Source organism: Acromyrmex echinatior, chromosome 8 (assembly GCF_024713525.1).
Source record: "Acromyrmex echinatior isolate Ae372 chromosome 8, ASM2471352v2, whole genome shotgun sequence".
NCBI lineage: Eukaryota > Metazoa > Arthropoda > Insecta > Hymenoptera > Formicidae > Acromyrmex > Acromyrmex echinatior.
In genome coordinates this window covers 825,709-849,136 of record NC_141859.1, presented here as the reverse complement: position 1 = coordinate 849,136, position 23,428 = coordinate 825,709, and the positions used below count along the sequence as shown (strand labels likewise).

At 32.7% G+C, this 23,428-nt stretch overlaps 5 protein-coding genes across 5 annotated transcripts in view; 2 read left to right on the top strand and 3 right to left on the bottom strand.

Moving 5' to 3' along the window:
* The first annotated feature begins 158 nt into the window (after positions 1-158).
* LOC105150762 (uncharacterized) lies at positions 159-14,641 on the top strand. The gene is made up of 20 exons (XM_087408718.1): positions 159-293; positions 7,079-7,251; positions 7,497-7,732; positions 7,985-8,094; positions 8,177-8,273; positions 8,698-8,927; positions 9,061-9,445; positions 9,528-9,937; positions 10,567-10,859; positions 10,974-11,161; positions 11,234-11,479; positions 11,557-12,127; positions 12,372-12,486; positions 12,582-12,678; positions 12,769-12,874; positions 12,961-13,016; positions 13,532-13,730; positions 13,879-14,026; positions 14,222-14,324; positions 14,386-14,641. Exons 2-20 carry the CDS (start codon positions 7,176-7,178, stop codon positions 14,437-14,439), a joined length of 3,720 nt encoding a protein of 1,239 aa, XP_087264844.1. The 5' UTR covers positions 159-293; positions 7,079-7,175; the 3' UTR covers positions 14,440-14,641.
* cpa (F-actin-capping protein subunit alpha) lies at positions 983-5,544 on the bottom strand. Its single transcript, XM_011064056.2, has 3 exons — positions 5,071-5,544; positions 4,085-4,334; positions 983-4,002 (listed from the first exon to the last, which is right to left on the bottom strand). Exons 1-3 carry the CDS (start codon positions 5,269-5,271, stop codon positions 3,584-3,586), a joined length of 870 nt encoding a protein of 289 aa, XP_011062358.2. The 5' UTR covers positions 5,272-5,544; the 3' UTR covers positions 983-3,583.
* A 92-nt stretch (positions 14,642-14,733) lies between the features above and the next one.
* On the bottom strand, positions 14,734-15,463 carry LOC105150809 (uncharacterized). Its single transcript, XM_011064141.2, is given in 2 exon segments — positions 14,734-15,082; positions 15,184-15,463. Coding segments are annotated over 2 exon segments (579 nt in total). The 3' UTR covers positions 14,734-14,783.
* On the bottom strand, positions 15,420-19,417 carry LOC147908659 (uncharacterized). Its single transcript, XM_087408719.1, has 2 exons — positions 17,348-19,417; positions 15,420-17,277 (listed from the first exon to the last, which is right to left on the bottom strand). The coding sequence occupies exons 1-2, from the start codon at positions 17,885-17,887 to the stop codon at positions 15,868-15,870; spliced, it is 1,950 nt and encodes a 649-aa protein (XP_087264845.1). The 5' UTR covers positions 17,888-19,417; the 3' UTR covers positions 15,420-15,867.
* A 63-nt stretch (positions 19,418-19,480) lies between these two features.
* Obsc (Obscurin) overlaps positions 19,481-23,428 on the top strand; it is a 42,526-nt gene continuing 38,578 nt past the window's right edge. The window contains exons 1-3 of the mRNA XM_087408711.1: positions 19,481-19,665; positions 22,919-23,003; positions 23,267-23,355. Of these exons, the coding sequence (XP_087264837.1) occupies positions 22,958-23,003; positions 23,267-23,355 (135 nt within the window). The 5' untranslated portion in view covers positions 19,481-19,665; positions 22,919-22,957. The remainder of the gene's footprint in view (positions 19,666-22,918; positions 23,004-23,266; positions 23,356-23,428) is intronic.

The window sequence follows — 23,428 nt, the reverse complement described above, 5'->3', positions numbered from 1 at the left end:
AGAAGGTATCAATGATTTCAACTACACTCTCACGTTTCTTCCGAAATAAAAATATGTAGCCGCATAATTGTAGTTGTAAAGAGCAGCATCACTGCAGTCACATGCTATTCAGGCTGCTCCGTTTGGTTGCCATTTAGCAACGGCCGGTGTGTAAACATAGATGGCTGCTCCGAACGTCAAATTTTGTCAAGCATTCTAGTGACGTTTTCTCGTATAATTCACCACATGCCCGAGGATATTTGCCTTTTGCATCTTACATCGAGTACAATAATGATTAGCACACTTTGTCTGGGGTACGTATTTCTGTTATCCTTAAATCGCGACGTTTATATTTTAAGTAAATGCAATACGTAGTATGTTTGTTTACTAAGTAAATCCACAAAAACGCAGAAATGAAAACAATACACACGCAATGATAATAATAATAATGAAAATTTGAAATAAAATTAGAAAAATAATAGCCTCATCAAATTTGTTTAATTATGGCTCGATATAACGATTGTTCTATTAGATTTTAGCCATCGTGAAACATTTGTAGTAACAGTTTAAAATGATAAGTTATACATATCTCTTCTTTTATAATTATATATATGTATATACATGTATATGTACATCTCTTTTATCTGATATATAGAAAAATTTATATAATGTTGTATTCATGTTCCCCAAGTCTTGATAAATATATACATTTTCCTATACATATATTGTTGATACAGTTTCAGCTTTATATTCTTTTTTTAAATCTGATAATGATAGAAATCTAAATACAAACTTAAAGTTTCCTTAAAAGAGGAAAAAAGAAAATATATGATCAAGTATAAATATTGGTTATTAAAATAATTTAACAAATTGTTTTACGTAAATTAACAATCAATTTTTCACAGAAAAAAATTGATTATTAATACCCTGCGTTCACACAAAATTAATTTGTATACAAAACATATTTCTACGAGAGAATTTTTTAGACTCGAGAGCACAAGTATAAAGTGTCATATCACTTTATTTAATCAATCATAACATTCAATAATACATAATTTAACTGATAAATGTATTTTGTGTTTAAATTTTTACATAAGGACATGCGTTTTGTTATGTTACGATACACTCGATTGTAGGTAATACCTAGTTTTCAATATCGTAGGCAACTATGTCGTGTAGAGTTTTGACAAGATTCGAAACATCTCAACGCCCCATTTTGTAATTTACATACGTAATACAAACAACGATTCCAAGTAGCATATGTGCGATTGTATTTACATGAGTAACTTTGTATCGCGCCTCACATTCTAACAAGTAATTTAATTAACATATTTTATTCATATGTACTTTTATTTAACCACCCTTAAGTATCAATGGCAAGAACTTGCGTTTTTCTTTTCTTTCCTCTTTTAAGAGCTGTACTGTGACTAAAAAGATGATGTCTTGAATTACGATGTAACTTACAAAGTATGAATAATATTACACACACGTTTCGAATCCTATTGTATTAAGAGTCAAATGATGGTGCGCATCGTCGCATTCATTCATCCAAATAACATATGTACATAGTATATTCCCCGAGACCCAATCTCCATACCCACCCCATTCCCCAACGTAAAGTGAACAGATTAAGGCTCCAGCAGGCTATAGGCTACATTCTACAATGTACAATATATTATGTACTTTGTTAGTTTTCCGTTTTCGCGTACAATGTCTGGCTGTGTAATGTGTAGTAAGCGATAGCACCAAGAGATTTCTCGCTTCTGCTTTCGAATTCGAATGACTCTTTCGTGACTGCTACACCTAATGTGATTTAATTTAGAAACCAAGTTGCGCAATGATTAACATTTATTTCATTCAGTAGTTCATTAAAACTTTGCAACGTATCAAGTATATAATAGACATACTTATTATAAAACAATACGTTTTAACAAAAATGTATATAGACTTATACCTTTATGAAATGTAAAGTTGGATAAAAATAGTAGGCCTTGCCCACCAATATCTGTTAAGAGTTATGTTTCCTTGTTTCTCGTACTTTGTGTATTGAACGCGGTAATGAACACTTAACGGTGTTCGGTACCGGGCTGACAAATCATGGATAGACACATCTAATGTCTTCATATTACATTTGATATATTATGCATTTGATATCACCCATGGCCCCAGCATGTTGTATCGATAAGTAACACAATAATCAGAGAATATGTATATATATATATATATATTTATATAATAAAAAAATTCAAATATAAAGAATGGTATATGTATATATATATGTGTATATATATATATATATATATATATATATATATATATATCATTCTTTAAATCGAATTTTTAAATACACAAGATGTGTCATCGAGTCGCTTTGAGTGATCTAAGACTTAAGCGTTACAGATTTGTCTTCTTTTTAAAAAAAATTAGAATCAGTCTAAAGATCTTCCTTATACCTGACGTAAACTATCAATTTCACTACTTTATTCGCACATCGTCACATCCGTAAGAAAACCTTTTTCATGTAGCATTTTTCATACAGGCTTCTAATCGTGTTTCACAATTATATTCATAAAACGTAAACAGCATATTTTATTTTTTAGTATTTAAGTATCAGATAGACGGTCTATAATAAAATAGTTCAAATTATTTTGCTTTGAGTCAGGGTGAACCATCAAGTGATAGATAAATTGTGCTAGAGCAGATTAATGTAAATGTAATGACAAGATTATCAATAAAATAATAACCTCAGTGAATAACATTGCGTATTAATTTCTCTTATAATAATATACGAGATATAATAATATTCTCCAAAGAGTGTTATTAAAAGTAAAAATATAAATAATTATAAGATATCACTGATGTTACTATATTCTTGATAAAGTTTGCAGGAATTTATAAATTTTATCAGTTGAAAATCTGCCTTTATCTGCTCATTACATCACAACTACATGATTATAGTTTAAATTTATTTTCGCTATCGGTGTCTCACGATCTCAAGCTATTCAACACATTGAATTCAACTTCAGTTCAATCACTTAACATAAGAACAAGGATCCCCATTACCCCATTATAAATAGTGTATAGATCTTTTATCTTTGATACTTATTATCGCTTTTATATCCAAAGATTATATCTTGCACTATGCTGCACAATGCGAATATCACGGACATTATTTTAAGAAAGATGGTTAGTCAAAACGAAAAAAAAAAAACAGCGTGATTTATACAAAGGTTCCGTCGTCGAATATTGATTTTCGATTTTACAAGAATTAGCATATTTGTAAAAATAATGTTTATCAAGCCGTTTAACATTACATTATTTTATGAACAATTCATGTAGATTTAAAAAAATTATGCTTTTAATTAATTTTTTGATACAATTGACAACGCCAAAAATGTTGACCTTCTTGTTTTATTGCTTCTTGTAACAACATACAATATGGAGTCAAGAGGAACCTTGAGTGGCATGCATGAGTCGAATATCTCTAGTCAGACGTTATTTAATAGTGTAATTTGCTCCCATGCACATCACACCTCCAGACTTCACTCATGCAGCAAAATGCGCTTTTTTTTAATTATTTCTTTTAATATAAAAAAATTTATTTCTATTGACTTTTAAGCTCTTTGCCAATACTGTACGACACAATTTTGTTCCAGTCAATTTTTGTTCGCATTACTGGTAATTGCCTTCGCAGTGCTTTAAAGGTGGTGTCGGACATTGTTTGATAGTTCTCGGAAATTGCCGTTTGATAATCATTTTCAGATTCCTCGACAAACCGTATTAAATCCTTCGCCGTTTGCTTCTCATTGGAGATCGGCAGGCTCTCCTTCACGTCTTTGCTACTGACCAATTGTACATTTCCATCCTCATAATAATGTACTTGTACTTTGAGACTACCTCTCAGTTCAGCGTTACCCGAACTTGGGGTGAAACTGACGGTCCACACTGAACGCCAGCGGCCGTTCCAGAAATTTTTAGGTTGAAACTGATGATCTTCTATGCATGCCGTTAGCGTTATGTTTCCTGCGTTAAAAAAACAATTGTTGTCAACAACTCATGATGTCCTCTGATTTGTTTAAAGTCAACTGATTGAAATAACAATTACCTCCAAGGGATTTTCCAAAAACTGAGCAAGCGCCATGTCTATAATGACTTTGAGTATAATTCGTTATCTCTTCTTGAAGGGCTGACCTCCAAGGCTCCGCTAAGGGATCTGGTTCGTAAGATTCATAATCTTGTGCCTCCTTTCTCAGGTGATCATATTTAAAACTTTGCTTACTCCGCGCATCGTAAAACCTCTGAGAACCCAAGTCATTGTGTTCCGTTATGAGCGCTGGATGCTCACTTCCTTCTATCTGTACGTGATGGAAAAGACAATTTTAGTATTTTTCTTTACATGCTTATTTTTCCTTACGCTAATTAATGTATCACAATCTATATATGTATATTTTTGCATGGTCTCGGATTTATTATTTTACAGAAAAAGACATATGTAAATCTTGATTTTTTTATATTACAAAATAAGTTATTTGCAGTAGAGGAAAAACGAATAAAAAAGACATTGTGGCACTGCCACTGGCATTGTACATGCAGTGCCTAACCTCAGCTGAATTTACGATAGTTTCCAAAATATAGACATTACGTAGCGATCTAGGAGAAAGGAAATAGTCTTCATTTGTATATTCGAAGATTAAATAGCGATACGATGTTCCTGTTGTCTAGCTAGAGCAAAATTTCCATAACCTGGCGCGAGGGGGGGTCGGGTATTCGAGCCGGTCGTACGAGAGCCGCGGAGATGTCACGTGACGATGATCGTCACCTGGAGCGAACGTCATCCGCGCAATGAGTCTCAAAAGGTCCCGATAACGCGAGGTAGATAGAGACAAAGTGTTTAAGGTCACCGTGGTCGCGCCTCGCGGGCTTTCGGAATCGATACATACACTTTAAAAGGAAAAGGGGGTAAACGCGCAAAAGGGCGCCAAGGGTGCGAGCCGCAAGTTAGGTGAAGGCCGCGCGGGAGAAATACAGGGTCAGCGTACGCGGTACCGTCAGCGGCCGCCTATAATGATGATGACGACGATGATGATGTACCTTAACAGGCGTGAGCTGGTCCTTGTTATACTGAGCGAAGGCTCCGGACGCGCCCTCCTTCAACAGGTTGTCATTGTTCAGCAGGACCCTGACGTCGTTGAACACCTCGTTGAACTCGCCCGGCGGCGAGTGCAATATAAAATCCGAGACTATTCGCACTTTTTCCTGGTCCGGAATCACCGCATCTCCGTCCGCCGCCATCTTACCTTTCCCACTGGCACGCACACTCCGCCACCGCCGCTGCCGCCACCACCACCACCACCACTACCATCACCACCACCACCGCCAACACCACCGCCGCCGATGTCAAAAGCGAGAATACGGTGCGGTGGTCACGGACGAGTTCAGGTTGTGCTTGGTCTCTCCTCCGGATCGTGACTCCGCTTCGTAGTTCGCGTCCCGTGGCGCCGCTCGCACTGGTTCGCAGCGGTACTGATGGTGCTGATATACCGAGTGGCGCCAGTTCGCCCCACGTAAGACATGTCTGTCTTTCTTCCCCGAGAAAGAAGAAAGAAGAAAAAGAAAGTAATCAAGTGTTAAATATAATCATCAGAAGCTGCGTGATCTTTTCCATCTTTCTCCTCTAAGTAAACTGAATTCCTCTTCTGTTATTTTTTTCTTTTCCGCTACATTAAAAGTTCTATGTACAGATATGATTCATATCGAATGAGAATGAATCACATCCTCGGAAAAGTCCTTCGCACGCGGAGACGAGCGAAACATGATTCTGGCAGATAGCGTATAACGTTTATCTCAAATCTGGCAGCAGAAGTGATAACGAGCAATAATTATTGTCGCTCGCGTATATCCAGCAATATATTTTAGTTCTCAAATAAAAATCGCTTCCCAGCAAACGAGAATGGATCGAAATGAATTGAAATGGATTGAAATGGATTCAGATTTTCAGAAATATTGATCACGAATGTTAAAATGAATGCTTTTCAATCGTGAATGCATTTTTATTCATTTATAGGAATTGCTGAAGCATATCTCTATGCCTTTCAATCTAAAAATAATATTAGCTTTTTCTGTGCACAATACAATTGTGAATACTGTTCAATTCAAAATTTTAAATAGGAAATGCAGTTTTTCAATCCAATTGCATCCAATGCATCTAATTGAATGCAATTGAATCCAATTAAATCTAAAAAAAATATTCGCTATTTAAAATACGCATTTGGATAGAAAAAAATTTTAATTCATTTTAATCCATTCTCGTTTGCTGGGTTATTATGTCTTCTCGTTTTTGAACATGGAAGGCGGAATAATGATAAAAGTAATATATGTTGTTACGTTATTTATAAATATAATATTAACGTTATATGTATATATATATATATATATATATATATATATATATATATATACATATTATTATAATAATAGTATTTCTAATCCATAATCACATTCACTTCCACACAACTCGCATCTTGCAGAACATTGAATTAACAGTAACGTTACATCGCAATATTATAATTTCTCATTCAATATTATAAATATAATACAATTAACACATTTACATACATAATAGTTGTATTGTTAAATTAAATAAAAAATTATAACATTGATGTAATTAATAAGTTTACAAACGCTACCCAATATATTTTTGTCAAAATCTTTGCACGAATTATCACGTAACAGCAATGTAAACAGCACTTTATACGCATGATGAATGATCGTTTATTATATGTAGACTGAAGTTAGTATAGAATCACAGAGTGTTATCGATCACTTGAATTTTCTCATTCGCAAATCGGTAATGGAACAAAATCGATAGACATGTTTAATTACTCTTGTGCAAATGATTGGAAAAAAAATCGTTATTTCGGCGAAGACAGTGCAAGAGATATTTTATAAATGTAATTTGAATCATGAGAGGCAATGATGATCTAGAAGAATCGTTCCTATATGTTACGCGTTGTCTCTTTTCAAATTAAATCCTTTTAATGCGCTCGCAACATCTCGCGAACGAATAGCGCTAATTCCACACTGCATGTTGAATTTTCAGCATCCGCTGACATCCGCATGCTAATCAACGTCGTCTCAAAATTGTAGACGATACTTTTCGTTTGATCTACTATAAGACGTCGGAAATTCGATTGAAAATGGCAGACGATCCGAATTGTGACATCTTGCCCGTAAAGGAAGGCTCTTACGTGGATACGATTATCAGTGCTATAGGTTCGTATCCATTTGTATCTGCCGTATATAATTCCAGTTGGATAATTTATAGCCAGCTGTTCGATACTCCTTTGATTTGCAGCCTTATTTCCTAGCGCGCGCGAACATAAATTTCTTCCTACGTTATGTTCCAAAATTGAAATCGATAAACAATATTGTTACACAAATCTGTTATATATACTATTTCTTTATTATTGCGTATAATGATATACAAAGTGCGTGAATAACATTTTGAATATTGGAAGATCCTAGAGAACGTCATCTCGTTTGCAAACTCGATCGCTATCAACTGGAGGATAAATATCTACGTTTACTCGATGAAGCGAACAATCTGAAGAAATTATACAACTGCCAGGAGGACAAGATTAAGCGACTCGGGACGAAGCTGATTAGATTGGCTGGTACTCCAAGAATGTGTGGATTAACGTTAGATATCGATGATAGGAATAGAACGGCTGCTCTCGAGCTTGAAAATACCAAGGTAAACTAATAATTGAATCTTCTACTCAAAAGAATAATGTAAATATTATTCTATTGTATATTATTTTTGTACAGCGTAGATTAATAAATTGTTTATAATATTATTAAGTTTATAATATTATAATTGTTTATAATATTATCATGATACTCTCTCTTTAAAAAAACGAAATTAATGCATGTTAAGGATTATATGTAATCTGTATGATCATAAATTAAAAAAATGAATATTTCGAAATATTGTTAAATGTTTCAGCTGAAGGAGAAAATCGCCGTGATGAGGAATCAATTGTTGAGTCACACGATGAGCGGCAGGTCGTCGTCGCGCAGCCGTAATCTCGTTAGACCATCGTCTTCCGGAATTGTGTAAGTATATGTACTAGGTATATGTATATACTATGACTCATTATGTCGCGGCACATTGAAATACTGAATCGGCTCCCTTTAGGACATGTCGAAGCGAGAATAACCGCATGAGAGGACCGCCGTCCTGTCAGTGCATCGTCGGGGACGATGACATACGAAATTATCTCGTTAAAATCGAGGTAAAACTAGTCCGAATAAACTCGATATTTGCACTATATATTCAACTTCATATTGTTTCATCTACTTCATTCGTATAGCACAATCAATATCATTTCGCATGTACAGAGTAAAACGAATTTGCGAAATAATGTAAAATAGTATAAAATATGTAAATAGTATAAATTGTTATTGCATGAGTTCCTTTGCATGATTTGATATTTGGACGAAGCATACATTCACGAGAGCATACACACTTGCTCATTATTGATATTATTAGGTGTTGGAATTAATTCGTAGCGTTTTACAAGTGATGGGAAGTACTTTCATTAATGTATTTTTTAATGCTCATGTGAAATAAATAACATTCTTTCATTAAAAAACGCTACGAATTAATTCCAACACCTAATACATAATTCTTACTTAGCGTCCAACTTTTGTTCGTAGAAATTAGAGGTGCAGAAGAAAGACATGACATGTCATATAATAGAATTGGAGAAAGAACTGGCGTATTTAACCAGTAATCGAAAAGAGAAAGTAGCGGAAAATGTAGAGTATATACGAGTGTGGCGACAAATGAAGCAATTAAACGATAAATTAATGACAAGCCAGGAGAAAAATACTGCACTGACTATCGAAATTAATGACTTGAAGACAACTCTTGAACTAACGACGAAGTATATTTATTATCAGTCTCTTATTCTTATAGCTATAATAAATTGTTTAATATATGTATTTATAATTTAGATATTACAAAAAAAATGATTAAATATAGTATATTTTTAATTTGAAAATTTATTATTTTATTAGAAATAATCAGGAAATAGCGGCTATTCTTTCCTCGGAGAGAATGCGCATAGCCAAGATTGACGATCACATATTGAAGGCAAAGAATTCACAATTCACATTACGCGAAAAAGACGAACAGATACGAGATCTTATGAACGAAATTAAAATATTGCAACAACACAATAATGAACTTATTATGCTTACGTCAAAATACGGGCGTTTTGAATTAGAGAATATTGAATTAAAAAAAAGACTTTGCGACGACGCTCAAGAGCAACAGATTTTGAAGACTGCTTTCAACAATGAGCAGGTTAATATTATAGAGTTAAAAACTACCAATGAGCGATTACTCTCGAAACTTCAAGAATTTCAGGCAAATATAGATGTTTTGACGATACAATTAGGGGTTAGTATATATATCTACTGTACATCTAATTAAAAAATTGCCTAATGATTAATTCTCATTATCAGTTTTATCATATTTCCAGTCTTTGCATACGCAAGATAAAAAGCAGGACTTTACAATAACGGTACCATCGGGTGTGGAACAATGTAAAAAGTGTTGCGAAATGTACGATAAAATTATGCAACTAGAAAAAACTGTTGGTAACACTAGAGAAGATTGGCAACTGGCAGATAAATCAGTACAGACAATCGTCATTACTGGCCCAAAAAAACAGGATACAATGATAATTTCAAATAATAAAGATAAGACATCGTCTCAATCTCCATTGAAGGAATGGAAGACAAATCAGGAAGCGAATAACACGAGTGTTTTATCCCGAGAAAAAATATTAAAATTGTTAGATCAAGCACAAATTAACACTCCTTTGGATGCATCAAGGATCACTCCTAAGAAAGAATGTACGGGCATTTTGGACGTAGCTCAGAAGCACAGGCAAGTCGTACCCCTCGAGAAGCTACTGTTCGGTGATTCTAATTGTTGACAGAAACTCTACCGTTCGGTACTAACTGTAAATATATATTTTATAAATATAGCATTTATATTCTTATACAGTACAAATGCTTAGGAAAATTGTTTAAATATTGTGTCAATGCTTTGTGTGTGTGTGTATATGTGTGTGTGTGTGGGCGCGCGCGTATTTGTTTGTGTGTGTATCATGAGTGACATATATCTATTTTTTAATCAAGGATTTTCTCTGCATATTCCCTTGATTCAATAATTGTAATTAATATTTTATATTTTGCATTCCTTGTGTCGCGGAAATCAATAACTTGTGTACATATTACAGAAAACCTTGTGTGTTCAAAAATCTAATTTCTCGATATTGTAAGATATAAATATATATATTTATATATATATTTTATATATTCTATTTATTTAAATAAGGACATCGTTGTGTGTAACAGTTTTTTGTATATGTGCATTTTAATATTCAACTACGATTTTGTATTTTTTTGTAACCTTATTTTATATATCTTGTTCCATATCTTATTTTTCATATCTTTTAACATTATTAAAAATTAAAAAATTAGAGTTTTTAATATCACTAGTATGTATTGCAGTGATGGAGAAATATCTTCTCAGCATGATATATCAAATGCTATGCGGGAGTATTTACAAAAAAAATTCGCATATTTGGAAAATTCAAACATAACACTAGATCAAATGTTTTCGATTTTATTCGACATTATGCAAGAATTCTTATCGTTTACTAACGTTGATGGAAAACCACGTTTGGATCATCAAGTATCTGCGATCGAAGATCCATTAATTGACGTTAACAACAATCTTCCTACAAAAATTATTCGCGACATTAAGAAACATGATTTTAATACAGGAACCACGAAAGATTTCGGTAATAATAATCATATAATCTAAGATTATCACAAACTCTTAATATGGAAACAATCTAAAAGTGCGATAACGAGTGATATCTCCAATAATTTTAAAAACTATTATATGAATTTAGAATCTGGTCGTTGTACGAGCTGTTCTCTTAAATCGAATGCCCTTTACTCCAAGAAGTGCAATTTTGCATGCAAAAAAAAACCTGCAACCGTCTTAGCGAGTTCATCAATGAAAAATATAGTTGATGCTACTTCCTCTTCTATGGCTTACAGAAAATCATCATATCGAGATATTAGTAAAGATTTTTGCGTAAGCAATTATAATATTTCTTCATGAAGCATTAAATTATAGCATAATGTAATATCAATGATTTTTATTTAGGCAGAAAAGGTGATAAAGATAAAAAGATTAAAATCACCCCGTTTACATCCCAAATGTAATTTAACGTGTCACTTGCGCAAAGTGAAAGATCCACTATCCCTGCTGGAGAAGCGAAAATTACCTTGCACAACCGAGTGTTTGAACGACAGTATAATGTTACCAATGTGTCCAATGGATCCTTTATTAATTACTGACAGGCAAGGTCTCATTGAGATTCACATTTCGCGATTGCAACTTTCTACTTCGGTTAGTATATCTCATACATTTTCCATTGTTTCTTGAAGTGGAGAATATAATCTTGTTATGTTCGTTGAGATCATTAGGTTACAAATATTCCCGACGAAGAAGATATATGTAGTCTTCACATTTACGTAAGCTGGGATGTTTGGGGCGAAAAAACCGCTTATACACCAAAAATGAAGTGTCCTAATCTGATTTTTAATTCGTCCTGCGTATATCGTATAACGGATCTTTTCTCATTCTTCAAAAACGTGTTGTCGGAATACCTCATCTTTCGAGTAAACATTGTTCGCCGAGACGGTACTAGCTACACATTCGCCCGAGCGAAAGTCTCCATTAAAGATATCTTAGATTATCCGCAAAACAAGTTGCATTATATCGTTCCTGTGAACAGTATAATTTGTTCCTTCTTCGGCGTTAATTTCGGTCAACTATCGTTGTGGGTCCGGTTGAGTTGTAATGTCGATATGGTCGAAGCTTTTAAGAAGCAAAGCGGTATAAACTCGTCGAAAGATACCCATGCGCCTCCAATAAATGACATATCTAAGAATTCAAATTCTACAAAACAGATCATTGATATGTTCAGAGATCAACAACAAAAGGATAGTTTAGTATTTGAAGATTCAACGGATACCCAAGTGCCATTAGACTCAAGTAACATTGCTCGATCGTATATAATTACGATTTGTATATATACTTGATTGGAATATTTGATTGAGAATTGCAATTTATTAAATAATTATACTTTTTTTGTATATGATTAAGTCGATTGGGATTGTATATCATTAGCAGCAATCGTATTATAATCAATCATACAAATATTATTAAGATAATTGGTGAATTAAATTATATTAATTGCAATACTTCAATACATAACATCATTTTATCAAAATCATAGATTTACAATATGAAATTGAAAACTCGGACGAGGAAAATTTTTACGTTAATTCAAATAATGAAGAATCGCCTATCAACGAAACGTCTGAAGAAGAAAATGGAATGATTGCAATGAAGTGAGATTTCTTCTTTGTTATCTCGTTGTGTTTTCTCATGTATTTCAATTGCTCGCAAAATCGAATTTTGCAACTTAAAAAATAATTTTAATTAGTTCAGGTTACAAAACGGATAAAAGGAAGGAGAATAAGAAAAATAACGCTCTGAGGGATTCACCAAGCATAGCAGAGTTCAAAACATTATTAGCGAATGTAAGATATGTTTAGGAAAACTTTCGCGATTGCATGAGAAATAGCAAAAGTGTGTTATTTGTAAATTATCGAGATTTCGGACATATTCAGGATATTTCGCTCGAAGGATTAAGCAACACGACCCGCGATATGGACGACGTTCTCTCGGATAGAAACTGGGAGAGGTATAGGCAGAAGAGTCTGCTGACTTTTGCCAGTACATTTAATAATTTATTACATCTGTATTCATGTGTGCTGATTGAATAGCTCAGTATTGAATTAGTGGTCCAAAAACACTTGCAGGAGTTAACTCGTTAAACGTGGAAGCGCAGGATTACCAAAATGACATCTCTATTTGCGTATGGGACTGTTCCATTAGTTATTTTTAGATGCTCCTCAAAGAGTGCTGGATTACAAACATAAATTTTCTGCAATAAAAAAAGCTACCGACTATATATTTTATACTGTTTAGTTATTTAACGCTGTAAGTTAAATAGCTACAGCAAATTGAGCTTGAGAGTTTAATTTAAAAAAAATTCAATTAAATTTTATTCAAATTTCTGATTTTATTGTTTAATGCAAAAAATAAAAATTTGCGAAATAAGCTAATAGAATTTTCGTCGAAGATGTATCATCCATAAATTTAGAAAATTATATTATTATCACAATAAATTGTCATATTTTACGACGCAGAATTTTAATAATACTTGATAAATAAATTAATAAATAAATTAGTGCATTGTACACCAGCACGTTTCTGATGGAAAAGCATACCTAAAAATATTTTTGTTAAAAGTATATCAATTTTCAAATGTACGTGACATTGTATGAAGATTAATTCAATGCAATTTTGATTTAAATACACTCTTTTCAGCGCAATGAAAAGGATGCGATAATCATAGAAATAGTGAGTATGCAATTTTTCGACGACAGTTGCGTGATGCAGGACGATCAGATACATTTGCTTTACATAGAATATTGTTTCCTCGACAAACGTGGCGAAGATATGGAGACCATTTCCGTGGAAAAACCAAAAATAAGTAAACAAGAAATGGTCTACAATTATAAGAAAAGTATATACCTTTATGCGTAACAGCAAATATTTAGATTAATATTATAAATTAATAAAAAGACGCGTCTTCAAATATGTAAATTATAAATGAAAAATAATCATTCAGAAAGCATATAACGTAAATAAGTACAATAGTTTCGTAATTTTAGAATTTTGGATAAATGAAATAACACATCCCATACAAAGAGAAAATTTGCGCGCCATGTTAGCCGAAGACATAAATCCGAATATCAATTTTATTGTTATTAGTGAACCATTACCCGAGGAAAGGGAAGTTAAAGATTGCGAGGAAGTGGGGCAAGTATAATGATCTATTAAATCTATTTTATTTGTAATGTTCATAGTATTATTGTAAATATATAGAAATTTATATTTACTACTTCGTGTTTCCTCTTACAATAATCTTCAATTTTATGATTTTATAATTGTTTATTGTATATGTGATTTGAGATTTAATATTTAATAACTAATTTCTATTCACATTTCTTTTAGTTATGCAACTTTTGATATAAAACAATATGCGCTTGGTGATGAGTGCAAATATATATTATTGCCGATCAAAGATAATCAAAATAGAGAAATTGGAACACTGAAGGTAATATATATATTATACATTATCTCTTTGTTAATAATTATTAAATTTAAATTTATTACAGATCTCTGTGACTGGTATGAATGCTATTCGACAATGTTTACCAGAATTAAGATAGATCGATTGCATTTGGTACAAATAGCAATATGAGAGACAAATATTACACGCATTTAGATTATTAGAAGATGAAGTCGAAAGATCAGTATTCTGATTCAAGAAGAAAAATTCAATTTCTAATCATATTTATTCAAAGTTTATTCAAAATTGTTTACATATTTTCTAATACATTAAATTATGTTGTAACATCAAATTGATAAAAAGTATCGACACATTTATTAATCTTTAAACAACTTGTTCGTACTTTCTTGAGTTTATTTAAATTATTGTTGGTTTACAGACTTTGTTTAGCGCTGAACTTTTTTATCGTTTTTCTAGACGTTTCTTACATTTTCGTTGAGATATTTAAGTCTTTTTTTTTTCTGCTTTGTATTGATGCAGCGTGTTATTTGGTTGCAACGTGCTATTTTGTTGAACTATATTATTCGTTGAGATTTTAGCGGTTCTATTATCCTTATTATCTTTTTGAAATAATCGCGTGATCTCTTGATGTTGTTTTTTCATCTCTGATGACAGTTTAGTTCGGCGAAATATATCGTTGTAGATATTTGTAGCTATCTGAAACTCTCTGCAATCCTGTGGGCTATGGGCAATTGACCAAACACCCACTATCGTATCGATACCCTGGCATACTCTACACGCACCTGTGTATGTAATTATAGATCTTTTTTAAAATTTTTAACTGATTCCTCGCGTAATCTTTATCAAATGCGACAAAATTAATTTACTCTGTCGCTTATCATACCTGCGAACACCGCCAGAGATTTCGTGCAATTGTCAATGGCAAGTAAGGAAAACGGTTCACCCTTCGTAAACGGTGCATATCCGGTTAAATTCCAGGCGGGATTCAATAAACCTCGATGAGCAGGCGGAGGTGATAATTTTGCGAGCGTCACATTTATGGTGCGATTAGTAATTTTCATGTCGATTCGCACTCCACCCTGAATAGTTATCCATGAACCTGATATGTTGCAAGGCAAACCTATGTTGGAAAAGCATTATTTAACAATATTTTGTTTTAACATTAAGCTCTCCTAGACTAGCTACACTCGTTCAAGTATGAGTCTGAGCACAAGAATTCTCGTAATTACTTAGACTTAAATTGTAGACGTAAGTAACGTGTAACTTATTACCATGTCTCCAAGAGATGGTAATAAATCGTACATCATACGCCAAAGCTTGTGCGTTACTTACGTCTACAACTTAAGTCTCTAAGTAAGTGTTACAACAATTCTTGTGCTCAGATCCTATGCTTGCGCAAGCTACATGTGCAAGTTTATTTGAACGTATGTGACTGGCCTTGGACTTTCAAAATAATGCATAAATTTTAATATTAATTTTAATTTTATTATATAAGATATAGATATATTGACTAGTTGAAATTTCTTAAAGAGAACTTATTGCTATTTGATGCCAAGTTTACCATTAATTAAATGTTAACTTTAAAGCAAATTAAGATTATGCAATAACCTTCTATCTGTTCATTTTCAGTGGCTCGATTTGATTTAATTTCTTCCAATTCGTCAATAATCTTCTCTAATATCTGATTGGCAACTTCCTTAGTTTCGTTTAACGTCGCAGAAACATTCGCACGTTGTATTTCTTCCGTTGTTTTTGTTGAAATCATAGGTGCAAGATTATCGTGTGTTTGATCGTTCGTTGGTTTATTATTTGTGTTATCATAGCTTTGGAATTGTCCATGATTAATTTGAATCGCTTTCTGTTTCTTCTCCATTAACTGTTGTTTCTTATCATTATTGTACCAACTCTGTTTGATATCATTTTCTCGATCGGGAATGAAGACGTGTTCTTTTGGTTGATTGACAGTTGATTGAGAAAATAGCGGAGCGTGATTGATCTTGTGTATGACTTGATTCGAGGAAATAACAGGATGATCATTAGATAAATGCGCTATTGCAGGTCCAAAATTGTTCTCAGCGATGTAGACATTCGAAGTTCCCGGAACTTTGCGAAGGATGTGCGGTACATCCATTGAAGTATCGGAAGAGAGCACTTGAACTTCTTGAGGTTTGCTCATCTCTGGTATAATACTTAAATTTGAATACGGAGGAGCTTTTAGATCCTGATATTGTACATCGCTAGGAATATGTTCAACTTCGATTTGCGAACTGATATCCGCACTGGTAGTGAGAACTTTCGCGAAATCAAGATCAGAATTGACAAAATTTTCAGTAGAAGATTCCATCTCATTGATGTATATGCTTTCTTTAGGTAGATTAATGTTCGATACTTGAAACTGATGTTCGATACTTGAATCCTTCTGTGTTACGTCGGGAATGTACAGACTTCCTGAATCGGTTTTCTGATCGATCAGTATCGGCAAGTACATAGATGTGACAGCGTTATCTTCATTTACTTGATCGATCACAGAATGATCGGTCTCCCAAGGTTTTAACAATTCATAATTGTAAGTTAAATCTTTATCATACGAATCTCTGTCTATGAATTGCTTGTTTCGCGAATGATTGATTAATGATTTACTGTCAAAGACATCGTTTGAGATTTGTCTGGCGATTCTGTTGTTTTCAATCTCTGTTTCATCTTTTGATTGTATTTTAATTGGTTCGACATTGTCATTATTATAATACTCCGAAGATACGAATCCATGATTCCTAGAATCTTTTTTAAAATTCTTTTTTCTTATTAAGCGTTTAATCTTCTTATTTGACATTTCGCTAATTCGATGCCTTTGTCTTGGGCGACTGTCTTTTTCACTTACAATATTTCGTTCAGCAATGTTATTTTGAATCATTTTATTCACAATATTTTGATTTGTCTCATCAATATTAACAGGTAGATTTATTTTTTGTCGTTTCTTCTATAGAATAAATATTACTAATTAAATTAATATTTAAGTAGAAAAATAATAAGATCTTTCTTTTATTCACCTTAATATGATTTTGCTTGCGTAACCAAGGATGTTCTTCGTATCGTTTTAATCCATGTTTATTTCTCTTTTTTTTTCTTTTTCTCTTTTCATTACGATTTAATAATTCATTCAATTTTCTCGTACTTACTGTTGGTTTACATACACTTTTCATTCTATCTACCAGTAAATCTTTCATGTCAGAATGATTCTGTACAGTCCCGCTCAGATTTACCAATTTCTTTATATTACGTTGTAATTGCGGTGATTCGAGAGCTTCCTTTGCTAATTTCTGTGCTAAGAATTTAGTTTCTGTTCGTTCAGGATTGAATGTAGCCTCTAAATCTATATTTTTGTCAAATCTTTCATTAGAAACTTGCTCGTCCAAATTCAATTTTTTCATTATTGTTTCCTTTTTACATGTTTTATTATCTTGTATGCGGAAAAAATTCTTTGCAGGCGGGATAATTGATTGCACAACAGACACATCATTGCAAATTATTCTGAGTAGTAATGATATTATCATGAACCTGATCACACAAAGAAAAGCTGTTGTGTACATATACCGTATCACAATAAAATTTGGCAATACCTAAGATATCAAAGATGTGTACGATGCCAAGAATACCTGTAGTGTTTGCTTGTATTTCTTGGTATCATTTACAAAGCATTTGCTATTCTAACAAGAAAATCCTTCCTTCTTTTCTCTTTCTTTTTATTCAAGATTTATTTATTAATTGTAGCTGAAACTTTACGATCCCGCACTTCATTAGCGAAACCGAGAAATTGCACAATTCTTTGAGTTCCTCGTAACTACATCGATAGATGTGTAGATAAAAATTTACGAGCGATAAATCGACACGTAAATGTTGCCTTCTTCTCGTCAATCATTTTGTCGCGAATGCCTTCATTAGACTGAATAAGGCATTCTCACATTAGATTTAGCTTTGTTTTATGTTCAGAGTAGTACAATTCAAATCTTTAAAAATTATGATTTAAAAAATAGAAGTATATATAATTTTTCATCATTTTTAACATTGCCAAACTTTAGTGTTTATTCGCCAAAATTTTGTATCACCTTAAAATATTGTTATTATAATTTTTCAGGATAATTAACATTTATTATAACGTTAAATTTGCAACGTATTACATATTGTAACAGATTCGATACGCAAATAGATCTCATCTGCTCTCAATTTAAAAGCCGAGTATAATAACGAAATACGTCATAATTGATCAGTGGCAAAGAAATCGCAGTGGGTATAACGCTACTAGCCGTCTTGGTATCGATTTGGATTCGTGAAGAGAAATCCCTGGAGAGACGTGTAGGCATCGATTATTATTAGAAGCGGCCGAAACTCGGCCAATTGACCGCGCTACGAATTAGCACATATGCAAACCCCATAATAATGATTTCGCAGCAATTGTTCTCATTTTAGTTTGTAAAACAAGAATGCTTTATTACATCAAAAATAAAAAAAAACATTTTATAAGTAGAAGAATAGCTGATTTTATCAAAGAGAGAGAAAGTTTTACGTTACTTAATTTTTAAAAATTATTTTTTGAAAATTAATTAAGGAATAAAAAAAATAGTAAATAAATTAGAAAATATTTAATAATATTAAGGTTAATACTAAAAGATTAAGGATTTAAAAAAAATATTTTATCAATTATTAGTGATTTAGTATTTTTTTAATTAATAAAATAACAAGAAGTTGTATGGATATTTTCAGAAAAGAAAGAAGAAGAATCACTAGAAGAAATGTATGATTAATAATATTTTAATGTATTTGAACATATATATATATATATATATACTGACGTACACACACTGTTTAACTCACACTTTATAATTATTACAGAAGATCTAATTGAGTAACAACTACATCAATTCAGATGTAATTCAATTTAAAAATAGGAGGGAATTTTATCGTCCTGTAGAACTAACGTAATGTTTGAAGAACAGAATTGAGGTATAGCGATTAAGGGAAAAAATTTAAGAAAGCAATTCGGAGCATCATGTCGAAGAGATTATCGATGGCGATGAGGAGGTAGAGAAGAGAAGAAGAAGAAACTGCGTTCGGGCATCGGGACGCGTTGTCGCTGGCATTGGTAGCAGTCTCGAGATAGCCGTCGGCTGGCTTCCTCACTGGTTCGGGCGATTTATTCGGGGATTCCTAGGTAGTCGAAGTGGCGAGCGAGTGACTCGGCGACGTCGACGGAGATCGACGAGGAAGATCATTTTGTATACGTAATTCAATTGCTTTCCCCTTTACGTGTTAAAGCCGATAATCCGAGGGTTGGTGAGTGAAAGCCGAGGCAGTCTCGAAGGTCCTGGAGGTCAGTGCATAGCTCTCTCCTCTTTCTCTCCCCCCAGGACAGTTCTGTTCTTCTTTCTCCCCTGATCACGTTTCCCTTTCTGGCTGTTGTCTCTTCTTTCTCTCGTTCGTCCCGTGTCAGCTTAGCTCGTTGGTGCTATTTTCGCGCGAGTGTGTTGTGCAAGTGTCGAATGTTAGCGTTAAGGTGCTGATTCCGATGTAGAGCTCGTTCGATAGGTCAAGTCGTCTCTCGCTCCGTTCGTCGAGAAACCTTACCCTGTCCAACTTACCCACTCCTGACATGTATATTCTGCTGTGAACAGTTTATGTGTGTATGTGTGCAAGTACAAAAGATCGTACTTGTTAGAAATGCAAACACCGTCGATGATTCGTATCGAGAAATTCATTCAAAGTTTAACCAATGTTATAGGCATAAATATTATCTATATATATTTTATGTGAAGATACGACAATTGAAATGAAGTTTATTATAACTAATGTCATTTATAAAATCTACTTCGTTAACATTGTAAATATCATATTGATATTCTACTCTATCTATATAATATTAAAATTTGAATTTGTAAGAATTATAATTCTGTTCAGAATTATTCAGAATTATAATTCTGGATCAATACTAGAAGTCAAATCATACATAAGTGTATCAATAACGACAATCACTTATCGCTTTGAACGAAAAAAATTATTAGTCGCTTAAATTGTAGCGAATGACACTTGCAATTGATCTTGATAGTGACAATAATAATTTTATGATCTATTTGTCATAGTGTCCGATTTGTTTTAAGTGACATGTATAAAATACTGCCACGCGAAAGCGTAGCACATTGCGAAAACGAAAGCATGATGATAGTCTTCCTGAACGAGGAAACCCCGTTGTGATGATATATGATATTTCGCTTCAGCGAGATAGATACAGATTAATAAATGTGGTTAATTAGTTAAGGTCTGGATTCGGTGTCAACTAAACGTCTGTTCGTGTCGGTCTCAATTTTCGAAATATTACACTTAAGTAATTGAATAGCTTGTTCTATTAAAACAACTTTATATCCCATATTAAATTGAAAGAAGCATAATATAGACGCTATCAATTAAAAAATTTAATTAAAAAAATAAGGTGTACAAGATTTTTAAAAATTTCAATTTTTATTTTAATGTTATTTTATAATAGTATTTATACAATTCACTTTTTCGTTGATTCGTAGTACTTAGAATTAATAACATATTTATTAAGCAAATATATAATACAATTTTTTTATTATTACACCATACGATATATTAATATTTACAAAATATGTTTGCAGCTATATCCTAAAGATTGTCAACAATACGAATTTTTCTCGCGATCAAAACAGTGAGACGGCCAACTGTGTTAATGTATGTATACAGTCTGAAATTTTTGGCCAAATGAAACGCATAGCTCTCTATGCATCTCTCTAGTCGTGCTCAAGGTGCTTCATAAAATAGCTGCACTATTTTCCTGGCACAGTTTCCCAGAGTCAAGCTTCCAATGAATCAAACCGTAGGAAGGCCAAGTTTTTAGTTTTGTATAAACAGAGTTATACATACATGCCGACACTCTAGGAATTTGCGCTTAAATTTTATTTAGTAAACTACTAAGCTTGGTTTACTTTGTGGAGAACAATAGAAGCTGATAATGTAATTAATTACTTTTACTGTAACTTCAAGTCAATCAGTTCATTAACATTCACGAAATTTTTATAATTTTGCTTTTCTTGGCTTGTTAAATTTTTTGCGACGATTAATTAATGACAAAGGAATTAATTCGATTTTATATTGGTATCTAAACATTTTTCCTGTTATATTAATAAATTGTTAGTTAGATAGACAAATTTATAAATTTATTTATTGGTATTTGGGGATGTAAATTTATCTTTTGTTTTTTAATTAAATTACTGATAGGAGTAACCATGTACATTACTAATCTTTGATCACGACCTGTTTTGAGAAGAAGTTTTCTCCCTAATGATAGCTCTGGGGCCATGTGTTTACACCACGTGAGCTGCTATATCATTCACTGCTATATCATTCACTAACACAAGGCCAGTATATTTTCATTCCAGTGAAACGTTTAGAAAAATCGTGGATTAGCGCATGATTTATTTTTATTACATCAATGATTGCAATCGTAATAAAGAAAGTTAATAATAATTTCAAAGCTATAAATTATTTTTATATTATTTTTATATTATAATTTGACATAATTTTATAATTAATGCAAAAATTAAGGACGATGCGAAACATATATATCGAAAATTGAAAATTGAAATTACATTCAAGTTATGATCTGACGCGCGCTTTGCAATTTTCCCAAAGATGAATAATCTCGCGCATCAATCCCGCGATTCAGTGTAGCACTTCGGTGATGCGAAAATCGAATAGCGGAAGTGACCCGATTAACGGAGAAACGAATGAAAATGCGGCCAACATCGCGACGAGCCGACGGAGTCAGCCAATCGCGACGGACAGCTACGACTGTCCGCGTGTCGGAAATAGATCTCGGATCTCTCAAACCAAAGGTTGATCCACTAAGATGCTTACTTTATTCATCGGTGCATTACGCACAACTTATCGTCGTTGGCTCTGGCCATTAAGTAATGAATTATGGCACTTGGCAAAATCAAAGACTGTCATAAACGCGATTTTCCGCGCCACAGGAAAGAGAGAAATCTTCCCCGTCATCCTCGTCTTAATATATCTATATGCTCCATTTTGAAAATTAATATTTTTTATTTCTTCATATTGTATTACAATTTAGTTAAGTTATACTGTCAGAGTTATAATTCTTTTTCTATGATTTTTATTTTGCCTATAAATCAATCTATAGTTGGCAACTATCACAGGTTTCATTATATTCTTCATTTTGAATGCAGATTTAAACAGATATTAGACATTGTGTGTGCGATTGATGATAACTTTATAAGATTTCCGTGGATAAATCTGTTGTGTTTTCTTGATTGTTCGATGTAGATAAGTTACCTACTGCTCGAAAGAGAGACTTCAGGAACTTGCAACTTTCTTGAAATTTATCTGAAAAATATTTAGCAACAATGTGTTTAATGATGATATCACAATGATATATTAGCATTTATATAGACATATAAAAAAATAAAATTTGTTTATGCAAAAAATTTATCATAATATATATAAATTATTATTTTGAAATAATTATTGAGATAACAAGGTAATTTAGGTAAAACTTAAATTGTATTAGCCTTTATTTATGTCTGTTTCAGAATAATAATGTAACATTGAATGATTGAACACACATAATAATGGCATTTAGTTCGCGAATGAGTACTACATCCAAAAGAAAAAAAGGCAAGTAATATTTGTTATACTTTATAAAAATCTTGTAAAAAAATACTTTCCTCTTTGCTTAAATTATTATAATTATGCTGAGTAAGCAAATCTAAACACATTTATGTTGTTCGCATAATAATAAATTGAATATATGTTACGCATGAAAAATGTTGGAAAATTAAAATTGCGCTATTTAAATTTTATGATTTATGATAAAGATATTTATCAGTATATAAATATTGATATTTTTCTATGTAATGTTTGTTGCATTGTTTGTGCAGAATTTTCGTTGGAGTTATCTCGTACCATTACTAGTGGAACGACAATTCAACGAGGGGTAACTGAAGAAGTCGTACATTTAACAAGCAGCGTGAGTATAATATCGATTATGAAAAAGAACCGCTCCCATTTTTTTCAATTGTACTTTATTATCTATATTTTCT

Excerpts from the sequence above, each read along its gene's own strand:
- cpa (XM_011064056.2), bottom strand. The coding sequence starts at position 5,271 with ATGGCGGCGGACGGAGATGCGGTGATTCCGGACCAGGAAAAAGTGCGA. Across the intron at positions 4,335-5,070 it reads ACCAGCTCACGCCTGTTAAG|ATAGAAGGAAGTGAGCATCC; the intron begins GTACATCATCAT and ends CATCACGTACAG. Across the intron at positions 4,003-4,084 it reads TTTTGGAAAATCCCTTGGAG|GAAACATAACGCTAACGGCA; the intron begins GTAATTGTTATT and ends TTTTTAACGCAG.
- LOC105150762 (XM_087408718.1), top strand. The coding sequence starts at position 7,176 with ATGGCAGACGATCCGAATTGTGACATCTTGCCCGTAAAGGAAGGCTCT. Across the intron at positions 7,252-7,496 it reads TACGATTATCAGTGCTATAG|ATCCTAGAGAACGTCATCTC; the intron begins GTTCGTATCCAT and ends GAATATTGGAAG. Across the intron at positions 14,027-14,221 it reads AAAGATTGCGAGGAAGTGGG|TTATGCAACTTTTGATATAA; the intron begins GCAAGTATAATG and ends CATTTCTTTTAG.
- LOC147908659 (XM_087408719.1), bottom strand. The coding sequence starts at position 17,887 with ATGTACACAACAGCTTTTCTTTGTGTGATCAGGTTCATGATAATATCA. Across the intron at positions 17,278-17,347 it reads GCAAGCAAAATCATATTAAG|AAGAAACGACAAAAAATAAA; the intron begins GTGAATAAAAGA and ends TTTATTCTATAG.